This window comes from Babylonia areolata, chromosome 4, assembly GCF_041734735.1.
Source record: "Babylonia areolata isolate BAREFJ2019XMU chromosome 4, ASM4173473v1, whole genome shotgun sequence".
Classification (NCBI taxonomy): domain Eukaryota; kingdom Metazoa; phylum Mollusca; class Gastropoda; order Neogastropoda; family Buccinidae; genus Babylonia; species Babylonia areolata.
In genome coordinates, this window is record NC_134879.1 from 24,804,285 (window position 1) to 24,830,701 (window position 26,417).

At 43.0% G+C, this 26,417-nt stretch overlaps 1 protein-coding gene across 2 annotated transcripts in view; it reads right to left on the reverse strand.

The window, feature by feature from the left end:
• Positions 1 to 17,216, reverse strand: part of LOC143280989 (uncharacterized) — a 79,027-nt gene extending 61,811 nt beyond the window's left edge. For both annotated transcript variants that reach the window (XM_076585839.1, XM_076585838.1), the window contains exons 1-4: positions 17,191 to 17,216; positions 13,334 to 14,503; positions 12,642 to 12,772; positions 10,501 to 10,679 (exon numbers count right to left, since the gene is read on the reverse strand). In XM_076585839.1, coding sequence (XP_076441954.1) covers positions 10,501 to 10,679; positions 12,642 to 12,772; positions 13,334 to 14,400 — 1,377 coding nt within the window. In that variant the 5' untranslated portion in view covers positions 14,401 to 14,503; positions 17,191 to 17,216. The remainder of the gene's footprint in view (positions 1 to 10,500; positions 10,680 to 12,641; positions 12,773 to 13,333; positions 14,504 to 17,190) is intronic.
• Between the last annotated feature and the right edge of the window lie 9,201 nt (positions 17,217 to 26,417).

Consider the following 26,417-nt stretch of genomic DNA (forward strand, 5'->3'; position numbering starts at 1 on the left):
TTAGGACAAAAAAATTATCAATAATCATATATTGTAATGACTACTTATGTAGATTATTATTTGAAAAGAGGTTCATGTGGGGACCTAAAATAAACAACCAACTGGACTATTTAACACATAACTAGCTAACTTTAATAAAGAACAGTTTGAAATATATAACTTTTCCAAAAAAATGTTAACATTTGAAACGGGTAACACATGTTCTGTAATTTCTGGGGGCAAAAAAGGTTTCACAACTAAACAGCGGGTTAAAACGTGCTCTACCGTTAAACATTCCTTGCAAATGCATTCAATATTTTCACAATATTTTGTGTATGGGGCATTTAGTAATAACCTAAATGCCATGCTCTTAACAGCCCTGCCAGTTCTTTCAGCATTTAATAAAGCAGAAGTGTTAACTTCTAAAGACAGAAGGAATTTTGCATATTTCTTTCAACAATATTACACATTTCAGATGATGATAAACGATGAGGAAGTTCAATTGCATTTAAAACGTTTTTAGCTCCAAGCTTTGCAAGATGATCTGCACGTTCATTAGAGAAAAGCCCACAGTGTGAGGGAATCTAGCACATTTCAATATTAGTTCCTCTCATTTGAATACAGTGAATCAAAAATCTTATTTAAAAAATGATGTTATAATTAATGTTCGTACAACCTGATTTGATAGACTGCAGAACTGATTTTGAATCGACACAAAATAAAACATTTATCAAGTTTAGAGGCAGATCAATTAGATATGCTAATGCCATAAGGACGGCAATTAATTCAGCTGTAAAAATTGAGAAGCCCTTTCAAATATGATATGACTTTTCAATTTTCAGAGCAGGGACTGCATATCCAGAACCAGCAAACTGATTTTCTAGAACAGAACCGTCTGTATATATTTTTAAGTGGTGGGGGTATGTTTCAGACAAGTGTGATTTGACTCGAGAAGCTAGTATATTGGGATTTTCATCTTTCTTAATGTCACAATATTGAATGTCAAAAGCTGCTCCCGTTAATTCCCATAATGGAACTGGTGAAGTTCTCATAATCGGAGCAACATTTTGTGGATCAACATTTGATTGATTAATAGTATCTGACACGTATGTAGAAATAGTACACACATTCTGTGGGCAAATGGCATCACTGAAGATGATGGATGGCTGCTCAGATGGCAGGGTGATTTTGGTAATAAATGCACATGAACGAGACAATACAGGTGCATTCCTCAAGGATAGAAAATGAATTTTGTCCTACATAGTTTCCTCATGGAACATCGGATTTAGCAACACACACACACACACACACACACACACACACACACACGCATCATGCACACACACACACATACAGCAGAATACCCGATTCCCCAACACAATGAACCTTACAAATAAAACGCCCCGATGACATGAAAAGCCATGAAAAGCCGGAAGGTAGAGCACCTTACATAACAAGTCCCTCAGACATGACTATGGACCCCATCTGACCAAAGTTGACCTGTCGACTCTCAGATCCCCTCCCTCTGTTAACTGCCCCTCTGCGGAAAGTCTCATTTGTAGTCACTCATACCACCACCCTTTCTTTCGTGAGATACCTTGTAAATAGCCATCAATCACTGACCACACAGTGCGCTGGGGACAATGTGACCTGACTGGGTGTAAAACTGGTGTGGGCTGTCAGGAAATTCTCTCTGTGTGTGTGTGTGTGTGAAAGAATTCTTTTATTTATTTCTTATGTTAACTGAAAAAGTATGGAACATGAAAATTAAAAAAAAAAAAATGAAACAATCCCTCATATTCCAATCTTTGGCCCCCCTTCTGGTAAGTTTAATACCAGTGAATATCGGAATGGGTGACCAAGAATAGAAATTTATTTCTTAAAGAAACGAAAACGAGGAGTGGGTGGGTGGGGGAAGGAGCATGATAGGGGTGGGTTTTCGATAATCAAGTATGATATTCTGTATGGATGTTGCAGATCCAACAATAAATAACTGAATATTCCCAATATGGACATTTTCACTTCCTGATTTTTCATCTGCCTTGCATTCTTGATGCTGAAGCACATCAAAAGTTCTCCTGAGTAACATCTCACCAAGCTTACCTATGTATTTCTCGTTCGCACTCACTTAACCCAATTTCACGCTCTGATGTACCTAACCAACTGTAAGTGTGTGTTCAGAATCAAGGGGAGAGCTTCCTTTCGTTTCATTAACCATGTGCTTTCAGAATCACCCAAGAGATTTTCCATTTTCTGATTCACTTGCTGAACTTCTACAGACTTAAAAACCAGCTCTCCCATGCTTGAGGCCTCTTCCAGATGCGACTATAACACTTTCATTTCTCTCCTTGCATCTGCCCTTTGATTCCATTCAACTGAGACACACACCTTTGCCTGATGTGGTCGAAATACCTGAGCAGCACTGAAGGCTGTGACGTCTGGCCAACCCCTGTCAATGTGCCGTGACAATGGAAGAGACAGGTGGCGCTAAGTGTTTGGCTTGGGTAATGAAGGATACTGCACAGTCTCTTTTATCCTCAACCAATTCCCCTCAAAAAAAAAAAAAGAAAAAAAAAAGAGAGGTGAGGCTGAACCTTGAGCAGAGAGAGAGAGATTCTGAAAGACACAAGTGTCTTGTGTAACTAAAGCACAAAGCTCATCCACATACTCGAATGATCTGGGTTGACCAAAGACCCTGTGCACTGTGTGTGCATGTCAGGTGTGTGTGTGTGTGTGTGTGTGTGTGTGTGTGTGTGTGAGGTTTGTTTGTGTGTGTGCATGTGTGTGTGTGTGTTTTCATGTTTGTGGAAATTTCTTACCTATGTACATGAATATGAATATGAGATGTTTTGTGCTTCACAGTACCAGGCCTTGAAAAACCAACAAATACTCAAACATGTGTGTGAAGAGGCCTGTTTCTTTTCGCTTTTTTTTTCTTTTAGAAAGTTTAGCTGTTTTTACCATTCAAGTGTGGACCACTGATTTTTTTCTTCTGAATTTTAAGATCTTTCATTTTACTATAACAGTGCTAGTGCTAATTTCACTGATGTAGTTGTTGTCTTTATGACTTAAATTGATGCTTCTATGCCTGATTATCCTATGCCTTGCTTGTCTGAAATTTGGTTGTGTGTTTTACAGCTTGGGATTGTTTTATACTGACTTCACCACCATACTGGTTTGATATGTTGTGCATTTGTGTATTCAAAGAGGGTGTATGGGTGCATTCATATAGGAGGGTGTGCACTTGTGCACGTGTATGTGTTTTAAATAATGGAAAGGTGCTGTTTTTTATTGGACGTGCTTTACTATTACATTGAGTATGATATTGTTGCTTATATTGTATGCCAAATTTTACCATTTTGCTTGTAATTTGTGTTTATCACAGACTTCGCCACACTCAATTTCTCTACTGAGATAATTAAGAAAGTTCTTCTGATTCATATTTGTTCAAGCTGCATCTTCAACCAAAAATACCACTCTGTCCACAGACCCAACAGAGTGGTGAATTTCAATAAGTTATACAGGCTGCCTACAAGTAGATTCCATCCCACAAGTCTACTGCACTGCTAGGAATGTGGGTGGACCAGAGAAGGCCTACTCGCCGCTCACGTACCTGTATAGCTGAGCTAGCTGAGCACCTGACTCGCACTGCAACAGTACATGTTTAATCCCTGCCGCCTATGATAAAAAATTTAACCCCCCCCCCCCCAAAAACACAAAAAAACTTGGCATTCTCGCTTCCCCATCCCACATTCATTGTGTGGTAATCCCACTCCCACCTCCACTCACATGTGATGGTTCTCCCCAGGTGCCATGTTGCCTGAGATGGGTATTAACATTAAACCTGAATACATGAAGCATGACTCTTGAGCTCAAAGCAGTGAAAACAACAGTGGTTCAAACTTTCTTGTCCCCATGCACATCATCATGCATGACGAGAAGAAATAAAACCTACACCATTACTGACACCCCTAAAGACCCACACTGGCGGGGTCATGCCTTTCAGGCCTGTTGGATAAAGCAACAGCACATCTCATTTAACATTTTCACTCAATCAGGCTGAGGTGTGCCAAAAACAATAGTTTGAGAGTGTGAGCACAAACTGACCTTGGCACCACTTCCACATTACCAGATCCACAATTACCAAAAACAATATTTAGACACAGGGTACCTGCAGACTTCACAACTTGAATGTTGCTACTTTGAAGCTGGTACACTTGGAACACAGGTTAGAGTTTACTGCACGTTAACACAACTGGTAAAGAGGGGGTGAGGGGGGGTAACAGAAAAAACCAAAACAAGAGGGACTGAGATTCGGGTGACAAAAAACTGCCATCAAAGGACTTGCTTAAGAAAACAAGAGAGAGAGAGCCACACACACACACACACACACACAGATGAAAAAAAAAAAAGGATGAAAAAGCAAGATGAGGAGAGGTTGAAGGAGAAAGACAATACCTCTCTCTGTCTCTCACTATCACTCTCTCTCTCTCTCACACACACACATACACATTGAATTCACACAACTTACACACACATACACGCACACATACACACACACCTACACATGTGAATACACAAATCTGAGACTAACACCCACCATTTCCAGCCCCAGTGAGACTTAATAATGGAGCTGGATAGACATTCGTCTTCACTGCTTGACAGTCAGCCTCTGTGAACCCTACATAGTATGGCTGCCCGCACGGCGGGGTAAATAAACAAAATGGTCATACACGTAAAATGTTAAATGTTACATGTTTGTCTGAGTGTGTAGGTGTGCATGCCTGAAATCTGACTGAATGACACAGGAAACGAATGATGAGCACCCAACTGAATGGCAGCCGTCAGTCGGCTCTACCCAGGAAGGCAGCCTGTTGTGTAAATGACTCCCGTGTTTGTAAAAAGCGCTTAGAGCTTGGTCTCCGACTGAGGATAGGCGCTTTTAAGTATCCATATCAATCAATCAAAACATTCCTCCACATCATAAGTGATGCCTGGTGACCCAACACTCTTCACTGACCCCTCTTACCCTGTCCTCAACAGCAGGCCCACAGCAGATAACCCCACGGTGACAGGGTCGCTTCACATGACAGTGACCATGACAGACAGTGGATCTGGCAAGAAACACCCATCCTGCTGAAGTGCAACAGTCTCTGCTTGCCTGATACATTGCTGGGGTTAATCATCGAGTTTTATTACAAAACAAAATGTTACACCACCTTCACCTGACGAGTTCAGCATTCTGCTCCAGCTAGCAGCCTTGCTGTGGTTACACTTACAGGTGTGACAGTTGCAACGGGCAGGAAATCCAAACATCTTTATTCTGTTTTCCTTCATTCTGGAGCGCAGAGCTTCCCAGTTCCTTCTGTTCTTGCAACCTCTCTGGCAGTTCTCTTAGGAGGGAGCTTCCTTAATGAGTCTTGCTGGCTTTGGATCTGTTATGGTAAGATGTTATACCCAGGTCTGCTCAATATGCTGACCCCAACTTAATTTTCTCTTTGAGTTTAGTGACTGATGATGGTCGTTCCTCTCACATGGAATTTCTTAAGAAATACATGACTAACAAGTCAAGTGCAGTCTGTCAGAATGTAAAGCATTCCAAAATTCAATTGAGTCATTCAAATAAGTTTGTTAATCAAAATGAAATCATCTTTATACCTCCCTGTTTTGTTTCAGTTATTCCCCACATACTCTCTTTTTTTAATGGAATTCTGCCTTACTTCTTCTATGTTTGAACTGTAAAACCTTTCTCAAACGTTGACTCTAAATTTTTTACTTTGCCTGCATTCCAAGTTAAACCATTATCTACGAAAGGATGGCTGAGGTAGGGGAGGGAAGGCTTTGTGGGAAAAGCCCCCTGTCCCACCCAAGAGGACAGCACACTATAGAGGCTGTGTGAATATGGGTGAACAAGGACCCAATCACACCCAAGGAAGAGTCCTTTTCATTTGTCTTGTCTTCTCTGTCTAACGAGGTACTTCCCCTGGGGGACGGACCCCAGGGACAGACAAGGACTACCTTCTGGGCAGGGGTAGAGAAAAATTACCCGTCACTGAGGGCGGGTCTAATCAGCCACCCCAGTGCCGTCTGTGGGAACTTATGGCAATAAGTGGCCCTGGGGGTAGTGCTGTGGTGCCAAAGAAATGTTAATGGTGACAGTGTGGTGTGAAGGGCAGATTCCAAAGGCAGCAATAAGGCTGATGGTGGAGTGACCCATGTGGGCAGGGTCAGCCCCAGTGCCGCCAGGAAGGAACTGGGTTCAGCCTATCAGAAGGTGAACATGGACTTGACCTGTCACCCAGGAGAGGGTAGGAAAAATCGTCAATATTCTCCCACTCTTCAGAACATCCATTCAAAATGGACCTCCCAGACCATATGGGCAGGGTCCCTTCACACCTCACAGGGGGTCTCCAGATTTGGGTGTGCAGCCTCGTGGGAAGAAGAGTGAATCAATCAAAGTTGCCTGCTGATTATCCTGTTCATGCCTGCTGCAGGGCTAGAGCCCATGGACCACAGGTCCAGCAACACCCACAAGGGTTGTGCCAATCTTAACACTGTGCACCTCCTGAGAGGTTAGAAAGGGACCCATGCATGCACAGAGGGCATGAACACCCATCAAACACCCATCAATCTCCCCAATGCAGGAGCAAGTGGTAAAAAGAAGCTGCAAGCTTCACCGACCTTGTCTGGGTGACCCAGAAGTGCGGTAAGTCCCTCGATGGAGGCGCTATAGACCCTGGACCCCATGTAAGGGGACCCAAAGGGAAAGGCACATGACATCACATGTAGCACTTTTTGGTGGGTCCGCAGGTATACTTAAAAAAAAAAAATTTTAAAAAGGAGAAAAAGAGGAAAAGAAAAAAAAGGTCAGAAGCAGTATCAGTCTGGAATTGAACACAATAGAGTGACAACACAACAGCTGCGTGCTTGGATTCAACCACTGGCAAAATACTGATCTGGTCGACAATGAGAAAGGACAGAGAGGTTAATCAAACTAGTTACCACCATTCAGGGACATATAATATGTAAAACTGCTTGAAAATTGTAACTGATTTTAGCCCATGGATTACAGACAGACTAAACTCATTGCAAACATTCAGCAGATATCTTAAAAAAATATCATCCTCTGACAGCCTCACATCGGTACCAGCATCACCATCATCCACACATCCATCTGGACTGTCAATGTCATGTCATCAAAGGGATCACAGATATATATTAATTATACATGTATGAATTCCTGGAAGAAGTTCTTGAATTAAGACCACCACATACAATAATGGGTGCCTCATCATAACTACTATTTCAAACTAACATTCTGTCTTCAAGCACCATATCACATCATAAAATCAAAAATCAATATCTTTAGAATGTTTTGAAATCCCAAGAGGCAAATATGCACTAATGAACAAGCAGCCCAAATCCAGACTAGACAATGTGTTTGAGACTTTTTGGACCAATACAATTATCTCATCCTAAAGAAACTCAATATGTTTACACTATTCTTTTCTACAAAGCCATCACATACGTGACCATGTATGCTGTCTGAGACTTTCACTCCTGCCATCCTGGGCAAACAAAACTGTCAAGAAAATAATAGGGTTTGGGGGACTGGATCAGCAAATGTTTCATCCATTTAAGCAAAATTGTATTGACATATATCCAAGATACAACAAAAGAGGGTAAGCGACAAACAGCAAGAAAGAAAGAGGATAGGTACAGCAATTATCTTCCACCTTCACCCTACTCACCAAAGCCCATGACACAGCCTTTCGATGATAACTGCTAGATACATGAAAACATCTATCATTCTATGCTTCCGTATATATGTCAAAGCATTAAAGAAAGAACACAGTGCAGAAGTAGAATCAGATGTTTTCAAACACAAAACACTTTTTAAAAATGCTCTAATTTGTATTAAAAACTTTTATATAAGCAAATAAGTAAATAAATGAATAATATATAAAAAAATAAAAAAATAAAATAAAATAAAATAAAATCAAAAAATCCCCGTTCCGTCTCTCAAAGAAACAAAAGAAAACAAAAAAGGAATCCAGGTACTTGATAGCAAACACTCTCTGCATAAAGGTATGCCTCTTGAAAAACTGAATAAAGCTACATATATCACATGGTGTGAAAAACAAAACAGCCGCAAACCTTTTGCTGGTTCCATCACCTTCCTTGCATAATTTGAAATTAGAAAAAAAAAAGAGATCTTACCCTGGGCGAGACATGGCAGTTTGCCAGTGTATCTGCACTGAGGTGATTTTTAATAGTTTCATGTGCCTCTGATCTCTATAATATGATTTCAAGTGAAGAAAAAAACAACTTATAAAACAAAATAATTGAAGGGAGTCACATCGTTTGAATACTGATAATATATAAATGGGAAGAGGGTGTTGGGAAGCAGGGGGAAGTCAGGGGGGTGGAGTAAGGGGGGTGCAGGGTGTGTGTGTGTGTGTGTGTGTGTGTGTGTGTGTGTGTGTGTGATTTATTTGCTGATCTGATATTAATAAGGATATATATATTCTTCAATCAATGAGGGAACCATCAAATGCATTCAACAACAGAATCAAAGTAAAAGACTATTTTCCAAACGACAGCAACAACAACAAAAACAAGAGAGAGGCAAGGCCTTCAAGACTCACTTGTGATACACACTTTATCCAGTATAAAGAAAAAGAAAACTGTGTTCTGTATTTAATGATATAAAGCTTCATGAAAAAAAAAAAGAAAAGAGAAGAGTATGTCAGGCAGGTTCGAACCAAGCAAATTCGGTTCAAGAAAAAGTGGACCCACCCATGACTTTCAAAAACTTTGTGTCATAAATCAATTACAGTATTCGAGGTGATAATGCCATTTAAATCATATTATTTTGGCATATCTTGATCATTTAAGAAATTCTTTGAAGCCTGTGGTAAAGAAGATATTGCCATCACCTCAGGCACACCACAACATGTAGCCATTTTCTCTAGATCTGCATGTTTGACACTGGCTGACAGAAGCTACAATGCCGTCTATTCAATTCCTCTTTCATGTTCATTCCAGTTAATTCAGTATCCACTATAAAATATTCATACACAGATAACATGCATTGGATGGTGTCGTTAGTATCACTGTATGCGTTCTGTCCAGAATTTGGATTTCTTTTCTTTAAATTGCAAACATGAAAAACGAGGTCAGGCCGTCTTCAAACCAAACCATAAATTGTCATTTTTTTATTTGGATCCTCATCAAAATAAACCATTGATGATCTGGAAATACAGCTCAATTTGATATATATATATATATATATATATATATATATATATATATATATATATATTATTATTATTATTGGAGTGCCTGTGAAAATTATCTTTCCCACTATGTTTAATCCAAATTTGGTATTGGCTGACAAAGTATTTCAAGAGAAAATAACAATGTAAAGGTTTACCACAGACACACCGACATACACACACACACACATACACATACACACAACCAAACACCAGGTTATTACATAGACTCACACTGTTTACACAAGTAAGTAAAAAAAGTTGACTTATCGTTGGATTCCTTGCTATACCCTTTCTCAGCTATCTAATCCAAGAAATTTGTACACAAAAAATCATTCACAAGTTGTCTTCTTTTTCTTTTATATAATCCTGAGGACCTTTTTAGCTAACTTTTTCATTATTTGTTTAGCATCTTTTCAAAATGCTTTTTCCCTCTGAATAACAGAGAATTATTATTTCTTGCTAGCCAATCATGTTACACCTCATCACATTAATTTTCTTTTTTCTTTACTATGTACAGAATAGACACCTACAAACCCTTGCAATTACATGTAAACACGTACACGCACACACATACACACACACACATATATTTATATATCTATATCTACACATGCATGTCTATGTAAACAAAGTAATGAGTAACACACACACAGAAATACACAACATAAATACTTTTGAATGCCCATGCAAATACATGTACATTTACACAGTAACACACACAAACACCTCCCCCCCCCCCCCCCCCCCACACACACACCCCCCCTCCCCTGCCCTCCCTGCACTCACACACAAACACATATACGCGAACACACAGACACAAACTTGTATACCCATGCAAATACAGTACCATGCACACACACGCTCACATACACACACACATACACTCACACACACGCATGCTTACACAAATCGTATACAGTAGCACACAAACACACACACACACACCACACATACACACACAATGCACACACCTGCATGCCCCTGCAACTACATTAACATGTACAGCTTGTGCAAATACAGCAACACACACACACAACACACACTCACACACACACACACACCTGCATGCCCCTGCAAATACATTAACAGATATAACAAATGCAAGTGGGTACAGAACTGGGACATCAACACCGCCACGTCCTGCTTGGTCAGGATCAGGCTCACACACACACACACACACACACAAACATACACACACACACACATACACACTGATATATATATATATATATCCCCTCACCTTGAAGGAGGGTTCCCTGAAGGTGTGCTGCCCCTGCTGCAGCTGGCTGAGGACTCCGGCAGCCAGCAGGTGGGTACAGAACTGGGACATCAACACTGCCACGTCCTGCTTGGTCAGGATCAGGCTCAGGTAGTGACTGGAGTCAAACTGACTGGACAGCCACAGCAGCAACTGCTGACCTGCATCCATGCACACACACACACAATCAGTACCAGTATCAGTAGCTCAAGGAAGCATCACTGCGTTCAGACAAATCCATATACGCTACACCATATCTGCCAAGCAGATGCCTGACCAGCAGTGTAACCTAACATGCTTGTCAAGCCTTGAGGAAAAAATAAAATAAAATAAATAAATATAAAAAGACAATAATGATGATAAATAAGCAAATAAATGTAAAACATACAGACACACATTCACACATACACATGTATAACAGATCTGCAACAAACATGCAGTTTCATAGATATGAAAGCACAAACAAATACACATAAACATACATGAGCCCTGACAAGCACACACACACACATACACCATCTCCCAAATTACCTTGCACCCCCACCACCCTCTCCTCCACACACTCATTCCTAGGCTATGTATCGCAGCTTCCACGGCGCACACACACACGCACGCACACACTTACTAGACAAGTGCACACATACGCCCATATGCCCCCACCCCCATATACAAATATATATATGCACACCTGCACGTTCCAATATCATGTTCCTCCCACAGTACAGAGATGCATATACACACATACCTCATCCTCTACACACACACACACACACATGCACATGCACAGAGATCTTCTGACACGTGTACACTTACACACTCGCGCACGTACACATGCCTACAAACACACAGACACAGACAGACACACATACATACACAAGTGCACACACACACACACATACACACTCACACATGCACACACATGGAAACATACACACACACACACACTCACACACACGTACAGACACACACACAAGTGCACACACACACACACATGCATGCGCACACATGCAAACACATACAGACACACATACATGTGCATGCACACACACACACACGCGCGCGTGCACGCGCACACACACACACACACACACACACACCAAACTTACAAGATTTCAGTTGGTCACACAACATATGTGCACATTAATATCCTAAACAATCTAATTCGCCTTGGATCCAAACACGACCAATTTGAGACTTAAGCATAACAAGAAATAACAGAAAAACCCAGTACTTTCCAATCCCCAACACAACCTTCAACCCCAAATTCCCCTTTCCTCTATTTCTTATGCACACACACACACACACACACACACACACACACACACAATTACCCCATGCATATCATGTTTTATACCACATTCAACTTATGTTTTAAATAGTTTAGAGTTGAATTAGGGGCCATATTGGCTCTCTGTTGTAATTTTACTGGTTGTATAGTTAGTTTGTTGTTTATTTTACTCATAATTGTTTGTAATGCAAAGTCAGATGAGAGGAACAGGAAAAGTAGTGGGGACATGAGACATGGGTGGGGTGGGGAAAGGGGTGGATTTTTCATAAAAAATTACAATTGTGGATGGATGTCAAATAAAAGAACCAACACACACACACACACACACACACACACACACATCAAGTCATTCAATCACACATTGTGTCCCAAAACATTTTTCAGGTAAAACGAGCAAAATTAACAAGGGAAATAACACAATTTTTTCAAACAATTCTCTTGGTCCAAATCCAGGATTTACAAAGATACAACAGTAACAACAAAAGTAGTTTATGATAAAAACTCTAATCCAAGCATATCACACAAAGCATAATTTTCTGAAATATATATAAAGTCTGAAAATTCACACTTTATCAGTGTATATCAAATTGTAAAAACATCTTATTTGTTACTGACGAAGTAAGAACAAGAAGGTATTTTATTTTTATGCATGATCAAAAGCTGCCCTGCCACAAGTCTTCCAGGACACATGCTAAAAAAAGCTCTGAAAACTAATAGGTAAGCAATAAGACACAAGGTCAAATTTGTCAGCAATACTCAGCAACCGCATTACAATGTAAGCATTGCATTGCATTGTGTTCTACAAGCTACACTGGAGGGGGGTGGGAGCGCTCACCATCAAACACATCTGACTGGTTAAAATGCAAGCTGGGTGGAATGTCCATGGGATACCTCACACTTTCATCAGTGTTAGAACCGTGACCGCTCTTCTTTGGATCCTCTTTCATCTCCTGGCTGTGGTGGAAACTGCAAACACACAATACACTGTGATTTCTCTTTTTGTTCTGTTTAATCACTTAAATACAATGATGCACCTGACACATCTGACAAACTCTGATGCATCCAGTGACTCCCATCCCAGTCTCCATATCCACCTTAGCCCACCCCTATCCTGATGTACAATAGTTGTCAGCAAGCAGATCTTTCATCAGTCTTGTCTTCATGAATAGAAAGAGTAGACCAGTCTTCTGAATCTGTTCCTTCTGCCCTTAGATATTACTGTTTTTTCAACATACCCCATATAAGCTTCCTTCCTTTCATTTCTCTCCCAGATATGAAAATCAAATTGTACAGACTGGTTTCACTGACTGACGGAGTTCACCAAACCGAGCTTGTTTATACATCAGGACAGTAAATTCGAAGACAATACCAACAGTAATATCACTTTCATATGACTAATAAATAATATTTACTTGGGACTTTCAACTCTCCATGAATGAACTAGGTTTATAAAAATTCAGAACCTTATCATCTACCAAGCTCAATACCAATTTCATGCACTCTGCTTGGAAATCATAGAAATGATACCTGTCTTCATCTCCTCCTGCACCATTGTTGAAATTTCTGCTCCTAAAGTCCTGTGTGGGCTGGGCACGGACATTGGTCACATACTTCATATTCACTGGGTCATCGTCCAAGTTGGTCTCGTCTACACTGTTGCCATCAAATTCTGTTGCAAAGCCTGGCGTGTAGCCAAAGCTGACGTTGGCCTCAGAGGTTATGCTGTCCCCAAAAAGTGAGCGCAGACGGCTCTCGTCCCTTTCTTGCATGGCTTGGTCCAAGTCAGTGACTACCACACAGCGTGTAGCTGCAGAGGAACTATGATAGGGAGTTGTATTCTGATATGGAAGGGTTGGTGTGGATTGTGCAGGGCTGTGAGAATGGTCAAGGGAGTAACTGGACTTGGCCAGGTTGTGGCGAGGTCGCTCCTGAGGACTGTCTTCCACAGAGCATTCAGACACAGACATGCTGCGTGGGGACTTCTGGGGAGAGCTGTAGGCATAGTCTTTGCCCTGGCTGTGGCGGGAGCTGGAGGAACGGTGGTGGTGGAAATGGGGGTGGTGGAATGACTGTTGGGTTGGAGGGGGTGTGTCTTGCACAGCACCTTGACTGCTGCAGTCTTGCCTCATCACAGTTCTGGCATGTCTGTCCTGGTGGTGGCTCTCATTAGTGAAAGGACTGCCTGTGGAATCCACCCTTTCTGCATGTGGCCCACTCAAACTTCTTGTTAGCTTTCTGTACAAGGAGACATCATCTTTTAACTGTGAACCACTGGTGACTGATCCCTGAGTAGAGAGGCTTCCTCTATGTTTGGGAGAACCACTTCGTCCTCCTGAATATCCTGACAGTCCCATGCTGGGACTCCCTTTTCTCACCGAGCGTTCCCCTCCTCGGGAAGAGTGAATGAGTTTGGGGGCTTTCCCTTCCACCCTTGGAGATGCTCCATCCGAGTGCTGAGCCGCCTCCTCCACATGCTGCTGCTGAGGAGGATGGGACTGACAGGTATCCCATGCCTTGCCTTCATCCTGTGGGTCTGGCATGGAGTAGAAATCATGTGGAATTGGGGAAGGCTCCCCATACTCATTGTTGTACATGGCGTTCCTACACAACCTGTGTCCAGATCACACCAGCAAATGACTTTGGGCTGCTGGTTTCATCTTTCGTGTTCATCTCATGTCCAGTCAGACCTTTCTTTTCCTGAAATCAGAAGTTATAAACTTGGTTGGGATCTTAGAAAAAGATGAAAAAAATCAAGTATAATATTGTCATAAAAGAAAACCTTATGAGATTTTTTGTTTGCTCTAGCAGTCCAATTTAAATCAAAACTTGCAAATCAATGAGACAGTAAAAAAGACATTGAGATGGAGAAAGAGGGTGAGAGAAAGACTAAGCATTGTGATTAAATGTATGCTTGTACACACACACACACACACACACACACACACACACACACACACTTACACTAGTTACAACAGATAATTAAGTATATGGGCTTCAGACGTAAAGGGTAATAACTTATTTTCAGGTTTCAAGAATTGGTTGCTTCCCTTGGTATAGCACACACACACACACACACACACACACACACACACACACACACACACACTCTCTCTCTCTCTCTGTCTATGTGTGAAGCAGTGCCTGTATCCTTATCCATATCAAAATGAAATAAAGACTTTGGAACCCTAACTGGGGGGAGGTATGAATTAGAAATAAGCCACAAAAAAATCACCCTTTTTTATCTTTTCACATTCATCAGTTTCCTTACCAAAGTTTTCTTCTTCTTCAATTTTCTTTTCAACTGCTGTAATATTCTTGCACATGTTATCAATAATGAATTTAACTAGTCATATGACCTGTGTACTAGTACCTTACTTTCTATAGATCTTACTTAACCTTCGCTGGCTATCGTGGGTCGTACACAACCCAGAAGGGAACAAAAACGCAAATATCTCAGCCAATTCTTAATATTTTTCTATAAAATTTCAGAAATGCTTCCTACACCTAAAAGGCCAACTTTTGCCAAAAAAATATATTAAAAAATCATTTATTAGTTAATGGGTAATTAAAGGTGGTGTTTTAACTACACACAGACGCTTGTGTGGGTCGTGTATGAACCATGCTTTTTAAAGAGGAAAAAACGTGGTCACCCCTCAAAAGCTCGTGTGGGTCATGCATGACCCATACCTTTTTAATAGTGATTTCAGGAGGTTTAATTTGCAATTAGTGAAGGAAAATAAAGAAGTTATATACTTTCAATAGCCTCACTACCCCACTACTCTCCCACTACCCCCTCCCACCCCCTTCCCACCCCGTCCCTTTCGCCTGCCTTCAGCTATAACCCCCTTACATACCTTTCTCTAACAGCATGTACCTGTGTGACTGAATATCTTTGTGCATGTATAGGATGCTATGAGTCATCTCTCTCTCTGTCTCGCTGTCTGTCTCTCTGTGTCTCAGTCTCTCTCTGTGTAGGGTTTGTATGTATGTGCATGTGGTGTTATGCGTTTGTGTGTGTGATCAGTTGTGTGTGCGTGTGTGTGAGTGTTTGTGTGTGTGTGAATGTGTGAGCATGTGTTTCTTCTGAGTGTATGTGTTTGTGTGAGTGTGTGTACGTGTGCGAGCGCATGTGTGTGTAATCAGTTGTTACGATATGTTTTCCTTTTATATATTTTGTTATGAGCTTTGGAGGAATATACAGGTTTTTGTCCCTTTAAAGGTATGGGTCATGGACAACCCACATGAGCTTCTGTGTGTAGTCAAAAGCGACAGCGGTATGGGTTGTGGACGACCCACATGAGCTTCCGTGTGTAGTCAAAAGCGACAGCCAGCGAAGGTTAACTTTTATGTTAATTCAAAAACTGTTACAATGACTGATCCACAAAAACCTTTTGAATACACACACACACACACACACACACACACACACAGAGCAATGCACATTTATAAAACTTTGCAAACACACTGTTATATGATTTACAGAACACACTGATCAACTTCACAGTCAGTGAGTCACCCACAGATGTAAATGTACACATATATATCCCAGAAGAAATGAAATGAAACTGGACAGATATGTTGTCTGTCTTTAATCACCACAAATATTTCCAGTTAACAGTCAAATCCACTGATTTACAGTACACAAGTGCATATGCACACATTCAGTTTCTTTCCTCCACCACCCTTATAAAATTAATATATGAATCTTCTACACTGTTTACAGAAACCATTGCACACACACACACACACACACACACACACACACATGCGGGCACACAGATGTTCCATGTTCACTGAAAGACATTGACTGTAAGTATACACACACACACACACACACACACAGTCACTCACACACACTGAGTAACTGCACACACACAAACACACACACACAATTTCGGACAGAGTCTAACTCTAAATGAAACTGCAACTGTGCAAACGGTTCTGGAAAGTTTTCGTATCCAGGGTTTACTTCTGTTCTCGTCTTAAAACTATACTAAAAGTTTAGTTGCACTTGTGTGAATTCACAATTGCCAAAATATTTTCAACAAATAATCAGATCTCACCTACCTTTGATCTACACTAACTTAATTCCTAGAATGCACACTTATCATGGATGCTTTGCACAACACCAAATTAATAGTTCTCTTCAACCTTATCTTATGAATTGATCCTGCTCTTTGCAACTGTCAACATCATCCAAATACAAACAAAATACTGTTTTTTTCCGACAATCCAACGATACAATGTCCGTAGTCTACACCGACCAAACATCTCGACAAGACAAATCGAAATAAAAATCACATTGACATCTAATATATAGCGCAGCTTACAATTTGTGAGAATACTATCAAACAAAAATATAGAAAATCGAAAAACAACGTTACCGTCATTTGTGTACACTGAGCTGAAGCCAACAAGGAAAGATTTGGAACAGAATGAGAACTGTACCAGATCAGGAGAAAGAACTTTGACTCGTTCTACTGATCTCCCCATATACAGGTCTACGTTTGCTCCCGTCTTCAACTCTCTCTCTCTCTCTCTCTCTCTCTCTCTCTCTCTCTCTCTCTCTCTCTCTCTCTCTCTCTCTCTGTGACTGTCTGTCTGTCTGCAGCTCGTCTGTCTTTCACTCTCCTTTTTTCCCCAGCTTGCGGGTTGGATGTCTTTTAAAATGTTTACTGATTTCACGGCACCCGGCTGACAAACGTCCTCCCGGTGAATATCCTGACAATCCCATGCTGGGACTCCCTTTTCTCACCTAGCCTTCCCCTCCTCGGGAAGAGTGAATGAGTTTGGGGGCTTTCCCTTCCACCCATGGAGATGCTCCATTCGAGTGCTGAGCCGCCTCCTCCACATGCTGCTGCCGCAGTGAGGAGGACATGATGGAAGTGACAGGTATCCAGGCCATGCCTTGCCTTCATCCTGTGGGTCTGGCATGGAATAGAAATCATGTGGAATTGGGGAAGGCTCCCCATACTCATCGATGTTGTACATGGCGTTCCTACACAACCTGTGAGTGTCCAGATCACACCAGCAAATGAGGCTTTGGCGGGCTGCATGGTTATATATATATATAACTATGAGATTTTTTGTTTGCTCCAGCAGTCCAGTGTAAATCAAAACTTGCAAAACCATTCAGACAGTAAGAGAGAGAGAGAGAGAGAGAGAGAGAGAGAGAGAGAGAGAGAGAGAGAGAGAGAGAGAGAGAGAGATGGAGAGCCGCAGAACTGAAAGGTAAGACTGAGCGGAAAGACCGTCGGTGGCAGCAGGCAAAGCATGTGTGATTAAATGTATGCTTGTACACACACACACACACACACACACACACACACTAGTTACAACAGATGAGTATATGGGCTACACTGAGACGTAAAGGGTAATAACTTATTTTCATTTTCAAGAATGGGTTGCTTCCCTTGGTCTTGCACACTCACTCACACACACACACACACACACACACACACACACACACACACACACACACACTCAGAGACTGAGAGAGAGAGGATGGGAGATACAGACACATACAGACAAACAGACAGACAAAGTGACTGGGATATATAAAAGGATAAAGACAGACGGACAGAGACAGAAAGGAGAATAACCATGCATCATTAACAAGATTTTGATGTGTTTCTGCGGGCCGGCGAAAGCTCTAGACAGGAACAAAGAAAGAGATGTGCTCGTCTTCCCATCTTCAAACAGAAGTGACAATTCAGATGCATCGGGGGGATTGGGAGGGGGAGGGGGTTCGGGGGCGTAGGGGGTTGGGGGGGGGGGGGGGGGGCGGGGGCGGGGTGCATATTACTCTTCTTTGGTAAGTACCATTATCTGTACCAGCCGCCGTGGCGAAGTGGTTAGCGTCGCGGACTGACGGCTAGGAGGATACGGGTTCGATTCCCAGCGGAGGTGGATTTTTCGGCCCGCGGCAGCCGGCTCCTATCCAGAGTTGAGTGTGCTATGGGTTTACCATGGGTAGACTGGGACCACACAGTCGAGTAACATCCACTTCACGGATTCGTCTATGGGTGTGTTGCTCTAATTTACTGACCATCACTGCAAGCGTCTGTATCTCTCGGGCCTGGTTGATGCCGGTATATCATTATGACAGGAAGCGTAGATATAGAGTGAAGTCTTGTCACGTAGCCCCCAAACCAGCATCATCATCATCATCGTCATGCTCATCCTCCTCCATCATCAATATAAGAAAGCCCCAAATTTTGTGGCATTTCATGCCCTGCTCTCTTAGTGATCTCACTTTCAAAAACCCTCCACTTCCGCTCTTGGGGTGAGCCTTGTCAAGGTCTTTATTGTCGGCGGATTCATGGGTGACTGCCGTTGGAGGGACGTGATGACGGTCTCCACTCTGGGGGAGACGCTCACTCTGTCATTATTGTCGTTAGTAGGGGGCTTAGCAGGTGGTATCTAAGTACGCTATATCAGAACAGGCACTACCGAACACCACCGAAGTGACTCAGCAGCAGTGCATGGTCTCCTCTGGTGTGTGGCCTCCTGGCGACCTAACATCGATGGTCCCATGTGGACTGGCAGCACAGTTCTCTGTTATTCAAGTTTTAGATTTATATTGGCAGTGGGCAGGTCAAAATTAAATGGAGTTCAGTTTCGTGTACATTCTTTGCAGATTAAACAACACCTATATTTTAACCCTTTATGGAATATTTTGATCTATGTGGTTTCCATGGAGATACAAGAAGTCTGACACCTTGTGAACTTTTCGTAAAACAGGATTCTTAATTATGTTCAGATATTGCGGAGGGCCATGTAGTTGTCTGAATTCAGAGATAGAGAGACAGACAGACAGACAGACAGAGAAGGAGAGAGAGGGAGAGAGAGATACACACAGAGAGTCATATGAAAAGGCAGAGAGAGAGAGAGAGAGAGAGACAGACAGACAGACAGACAGACAGACACAGACACAGAGAGAGACAGACAGACAGACAGAGAAGGAGAGAGAGGGAGAGAGAGATACACACAAACAGTCATATGAAAAGGCACAGGGAGAGACAGAGAGAGAAACAGACAGACAGAGACACAGAGAGAAAGAGAGACATACAGACAGAGAGAGAGACACACACACACACAGAAACAGACAGAGATACAGAGAGAAAGAGAGACATACAGACACAGAGAGAGAGACAGACAGACAGACAGACAGAGAGAGAGAGAGAGAGAGAGAGAGAGAGAGACAGACAGACAGACAGATAGACAGACAGAGAGTTTAAAAACTCCACACATAAAAATTCTTCCATGGCATCCTCTTCTGTCCACAGCTTCCGCTACCCATCTCCCCCTTCCCTCCCCCACACTCCACGCTTCCCTCCCTCCACGCTTCCCTCCCCCACACTCCACCCTTCCCTCCCCCACACTCCACCCTTCCCTCCCCCACACTCCACGCTTCCCTCTCCCACACTCCACGCTTCCCTCCCCCACACTTCACGCTTCCCTCCCCCACACTCCACGCTTCCCTCCCTCCACCCTTCCCTCCCCCACACTCCACGCTTCCCTCCCTCCACGCTTCCCTCCCCCACACTCCACGCTTCCCTCCCCCACACTCCACGCTTCCCTCCCCCACACTCCACGCTTCCCTCCCTCCACCCTTCCCTCCCCCACACTCCACGCTTCCCTCCCTCCACCCTTCCCTCTCCCACACTCCACGCTTCCCTCCCCCACACTTCACGCTTCCCTCCCCCACACTCCACGCTTCCCTCCCCCACACTTCACCCTTCCCTCCCCCACACTCCACCCTTCCCTCCCCCACACTCCACGCTTCCCTCCCCAACACTCCACGCTTCCCTCCCCCACACTCCACCCTTCCCTCCCTCCACGCTTCCCTCCCCCACACTCCACCCTTCCCTCCCCCACACTCCACCCTTCCCTCCCCCACACTCCACCCTTCCTCTTCTCCACTCCACAACATTACTCGAATTTCACCCCTTCTTCTTCACATAGTTCTCTCTCTCTCTCTCTCTCTCTCTCTCTCTCTCTCTCTCTCTCTCTCTCTCTCTCTCTCTCTCTCTCTCCAGTCTCATTTATTCATGAGGCTGTTTATAGAATAATATTTCATCCAATGTTAATGTTCAGAAAAGCATTCAAGAATAAAAAAAAAAAGAGAAAAAAAAGAAGAAGAAAAAAAAGAAAAGAATTACCATGCACACCTTATGGACAAATATGTCAACAATCCTACTTAACTTGATTTTATCTTATTGAATACGCAAAAATAGTTTAATTGTATGTCTAACCACTATTGCAATACTTAATGATATACAACCACAATAAGTGTCCTACGTACTTTGTGTGCTTGTTTTTTGTTTTGTTTTGTTTTGTTTTTTCTTCTTCTTTTTCGTTTTTTGAGGTGTGTGTGTGTGTGTGTGTGGGGGGGGGGGTGCGTGGGGGGGGGTGAGGGGGGATTGTGTAGGTTTTTGATTTTTTTTTTTTTTTTCATTTTTATAATATGATGTTTGTATCAGGATTATGTACACGTGCATGTTTAAAAGCGTATGTGAATGTCATGTCCTTACTTCTACGTCTCTTTGTTACTTTGTGGATGTTTTGATTCATTTTCATTTTCATTTTCTATTTGCCCTGAGGGCTGGATGAAAAAAAAGCACATGTATGCTTATTCCACTTCCCTAAAAAACAACAACAAAAAAAACACACTCACAAAAACTTCGTTTGTTCGTTCATTCGTTCTCTCTCTCTCTCTCTCTCTCTCTCTCTCTCTCTCTCTCTCTCTCTCTCTCTCTCTCTCTCACTCTCTCTCTCTCTCCATTGCTGGCTCTTGGAACGCGCACAGCATGCTTCAGCCTCGTGGAACTCAGGCTCGGACATGACGAGAAAAGGAACTCCTCTGACCTTTTCAAGCCTGCCAGCATAATTTGTGTATCTATTCATTTTTGGATATCCGCTATGCTGTATCGATCCTCCACCTCCCCTTTCCCATATCGATGAGCCGCATCTGAATAGTTGGCCGCCGTCGTCTTGTGCCTCTCATCCTCCATGCGCCCCACCACCCTTCCCAACCCCCCACACTCCCCCTCCCCCCCCCTCCGACCCTCCCTCCCACCTCACCAATCCTGTACCCGCCTTCCCCTTCTCCCCCAAACCCTGCCTCCTTTCCCTTCCCTCATATACAGCCTGGAACATACATGCACTTCCATGCGGCGAAGGTCGCCAGAAATACTTACCTCAGATTTATCCACAGGACCACAACAACGTCAAAAATGATACTGATGAAGATGGTAGTTGGTGGTGGTGGTGGTGAGGTGATGGTGGTATGATGATTAGAATTATGATGATGATGAGAAAGATTAAGAAGAAGAAGAACATGATGATGATGATGATGATGATTGCCACATTCGCAGAGAGATCTACATAAAATAAACGTTTCCATTCTGTGGTGATACCGCCGTGCAACAACTACTACAACAAAATCTCCCCGAATATCTGCTGTGACAGTGGAGTACAACACGACACGACACCATAAATCCGCAACCCAATACAACCCAACACGACACGACACGATACGATACACGACACGGCGCGACAAGACATGGTAGGACACGATACGATACCACACACTATGACGCGGCACGACACTACACAGCACGATAGATACGACACGACACCACGCGACACGACACGACACAAGTCACCGCACGACAAGACATGGTATGACACGATACGATACGATACGATACGATACACCACAACACGAGACAACACAAAACAGCACGATGGACACGACACGATCCGGTACACATTGGCCGCAACATAGAATTCCAATGTCACTGGGCGAGATATTTCCTTTACACCTTATTCTGGGGAGTAGGTATGTATGGTGGGGGATGGAGTGGAGGGAGGGAGGGAGGTGGTAGACGGAAGGAAGTGGGGTTACTGATCTCCCCTGCCAAGCTTCTGTAGTGTAGAAACGCGCTCTCCCTTGGGAGAGAAATCTGTTGTGATAAAAAGAAATACAAATGCAAATATAAATATAGCGGAGGAGGGGTGGGTGTGGGGGAGAGGCGAAAGGTGGTCAGAGTTCAGTCATGTTCTGTAAACTTTTCTCGATTTTAACAAGCGTGGATCCTGTTGTGTTCTTGGCATGTCCTCAACACACAAACTGAAACACACACACACTCTCTCTCTCTTTCTCTTTCTCGCTCTATCTCTCTCTCTCTTTCTTGTTTTCAGACTTTGCAAAGTGATTTATGGTTTATAATAATCAGTTTTGAAAAAAAAACCTCTCACAAAGGAACATGATATCAGTGCTACATATATAAAGACGGGGAAGTCTGGGGGGAAATGCTAGAAATAAATTTTTAGAACAGAGAAAGGAGACGGGGAATAATAATGGACAGTTATAGATGTAAGATGTTCGTTTATAGCCCACTGGGAACATCAAAATCTCTTTGTATCTGTATACTTTTATAACCATGTAGATCCACTAAAGAGAAGGGAAAGGCACCCGTAGACCGTGAACAGTCCGATGCGGTCTTGTGTTTCTCACAGACTGACAGTGTTATTCTGTAAGTCTTATGATAGTCAGTCGTGTCCGACTATGACCATCAGAACAGTAGAAGAGGCAACTGCTGTTCCGACTATTTGGGCTAGAATTTGATTATAGTGGAGAGTGTCTTGCACAAGTTACATCCCCACTCTCTCGGCCAAGAGGGTTTTAGGACAGTCGGCGTTGGGACGGTTCCCAAAGGCCAACCAGCCCACAAGGCTGCAGCACTAAGAGCCAGTGCAATGTTGCCTCCTAGTTTGAGAGTCATTATCCTTCACAAAAGACCAAGCTGTAAATGATTTCTCTTTGACTGGAGAAACCGTTGATAATACAGCTCTCAGTTTGCTGTTGGCCCAAATGTAAACTTGTGTCAATCTGTGATATAAGCCAAATATTCTGTAAGTACTTCATGAAAAATAACCCTTTATTACTGCTCTTATTCAGAAAACATGACAACTTTATATGAGTTAAGCAGTCACACGTCGTGCATTTTGCAGCGCACAGATGTGACCACGTGAGGGGTATTGCACGTTAAAAATTGGATTGTACAGAAGTGTGTGGGATTTGAAGAGGGCTTATGCAGCATAACGAACAACCGTACGTGATACACGCACCCGAAAGATGGCCACTTTAGCCCCAGAGTGCTTTGTATACAGGGTACACACGGACCCCCGTGGGGTGCCAAAGGGAGAAAGGTTTCTGGCTGAAAAGGAATCTCCACCAAGCACTTGCTGTGCTCTGAAACACAAATAGCTAGGAACTAGCATTCGGAAATCGTTCCATCAAAACCGATTTCTACATAGAATTTTCGGAAGAAAAACCGTAAGGAGTGTTCAATAGTGTTGAAAGCGGCTCTAAGATCCAGAAGAACGAGAAGCGCGTCTTCACATTTGTCAACCATCGACAACCGATCATTCAAAATACATGACAGCCCTGTACACGCTGAGCCCACTCCAGTACATGGATCCAGGTTTTAAATGCATACTGCATGCGTCAAGACGTGTCTGCAGCTGCTCTTTGACAGTCTGCGAACAAAAATAAATCCGAGCCCAGGCGGCAATTGCCAGGATTTCAGGGAATGGTTCTGCTTTTGCCACGAGCGCTTTTACAACTTTTTTTCGTCTTTTTTTTTCTTTTCTTTTTTTTTTTTAAAGAAAGGGGACCAAACAGTGGAATAGAAGGTGGTGGGGTAGGGTCTGTGGATGGGGAGGAGGGGCCATATGGCTGATCACGCTTTCTGTAGCAGTAAGCGGATGGGAGGTGGGGAAGGTGGTGGCTCTCCAGTCTTGATCTTCAGCAGGGATGAGGGTTGGGAGAAGAGGGACTGGGGGATGAGATAGTGGTCGTCTGATCGACCAAAGCATTCTGTTAGAGCAAAAAAGGGGGATTGGGAGGAAGGATCGTGGTGTCGAACTGACCACTAACTGCTGTCAGAGGAAGAAGAGAAACAGAAAAAGAGGGTTGGTCATCAGAGCGATCACGGTTTCCGTTACAGCAATGGGAGTGTGTGTTGGAAAGGAGTTGGATATTGGAGGAGGAAGGAAAGATGGTTGATCACTGATTTTTTTGTTTTAAAGGGCAAGGGATGAAGGAATGATGGGAGGCAGGAAGCGTAAGAATCCAGTTGATCACTGATCTCTGTTGCAACAACGAACGACAGAGAGAGATGAGGGGGGAACAGCAGGAGGACCACTTTCCATGCTCTGATGGGACGACAACTTGATTGTCAGACATTGTTCGGCTCTATTTTTTTTCCATCACGGCATAAAACGGCTGTCTCCACGGCCACATTTCTCCATTTTATGCCACTGTAATGGAAGCGCGATACTGAGATGATTATGCTTGCAAACACTTGAATGAGGACAGTGAGCGTAGTAAAGGCACAGAGAGAGACACACACAGAGAGACACACAGAGAGGGGAGAGAGAGAGAAAGAGAGAGAGAGATGTTTTAGACTGCGCTGTGCACATGCACACGTTACACTCACATTATCGCAGTGCACAATGAATCCCTCTCCCAAGTGTCCAGATATTCGCGAGATGGCCGACGAAGGTTCAGACAAACAACGTGGCTACAGTTTGTACTTGATGAGATGAGACTGCAGCATTAACCTGGAACGTAAAGGATTCATTCTCCCCCTCTCTCTCTCTCTCTCTCTCTCTCTCTCTCTCTCTCCCTCTGTGTGTGTGTGTGTGTGTGTGTGTGTGTGTGTGTGACACAGAGAGATAGATAGAGAGAGAGAGAGAGAGAGAGAGAGAGAGAGAGAGAGAGAGAGAGAGCAGACACACAGAAAGCCGACGAGAGAGACATAAACAAAGGCACACACTTTATGAAAAAAAGATTCTGGTAATATCTTAATGAAGAGAGAGAGAGACAGAGACAGACAGAGAGAATTGGCCGCAACCAGCTTTGAACTGACATTCTTCGTAATCTTAAGCTTTTTAATGAGCGAGACACATACTTTGGCAAGTCTTTGAAATTTCTAGCTGTCATGAAGTCGATGTCCAGGCACGTTTCCACGAAGGCAATTGTAAAAGCGACAAATACCAGCCTTGAAAACAACAACAACAACAACAACTGCCTTTGATGTTGTAATAAAGAATCTGGTTGTGCGGAAGAGGAGAAAGCAGTGAATCAGCTCTGTACCTGCCCCCAAAAGTAGAGATCAGACGGCAACGAAACGGGATGGACGCTGCTGCAGACCATAGCATGCTATCATTCATCTGCAAAACATTCGGAAAATACCCACCTCCCCATCATCCTACATTTCTGAAGCCAACCATTATGAAGGTAATCAAGTCCAGGGAATTAAAAAAAAAAAAAAAAAAAAAAAGAGCTCCCAACAACAACAACAACAACAACAAACAAAACACACACACACACACACACACACACACACACACACACACACACACACACACACACACACACACACACACACACACACACACACACACACACACACACACACACACGCACACACACACACACACACATACACACACAAAAAACAACAACAAAAAAAACAACCACATGCCAACGTCCATGTTCCATTCTGCAGTCTTCAACTTTGGAGTCTTTTGCCCA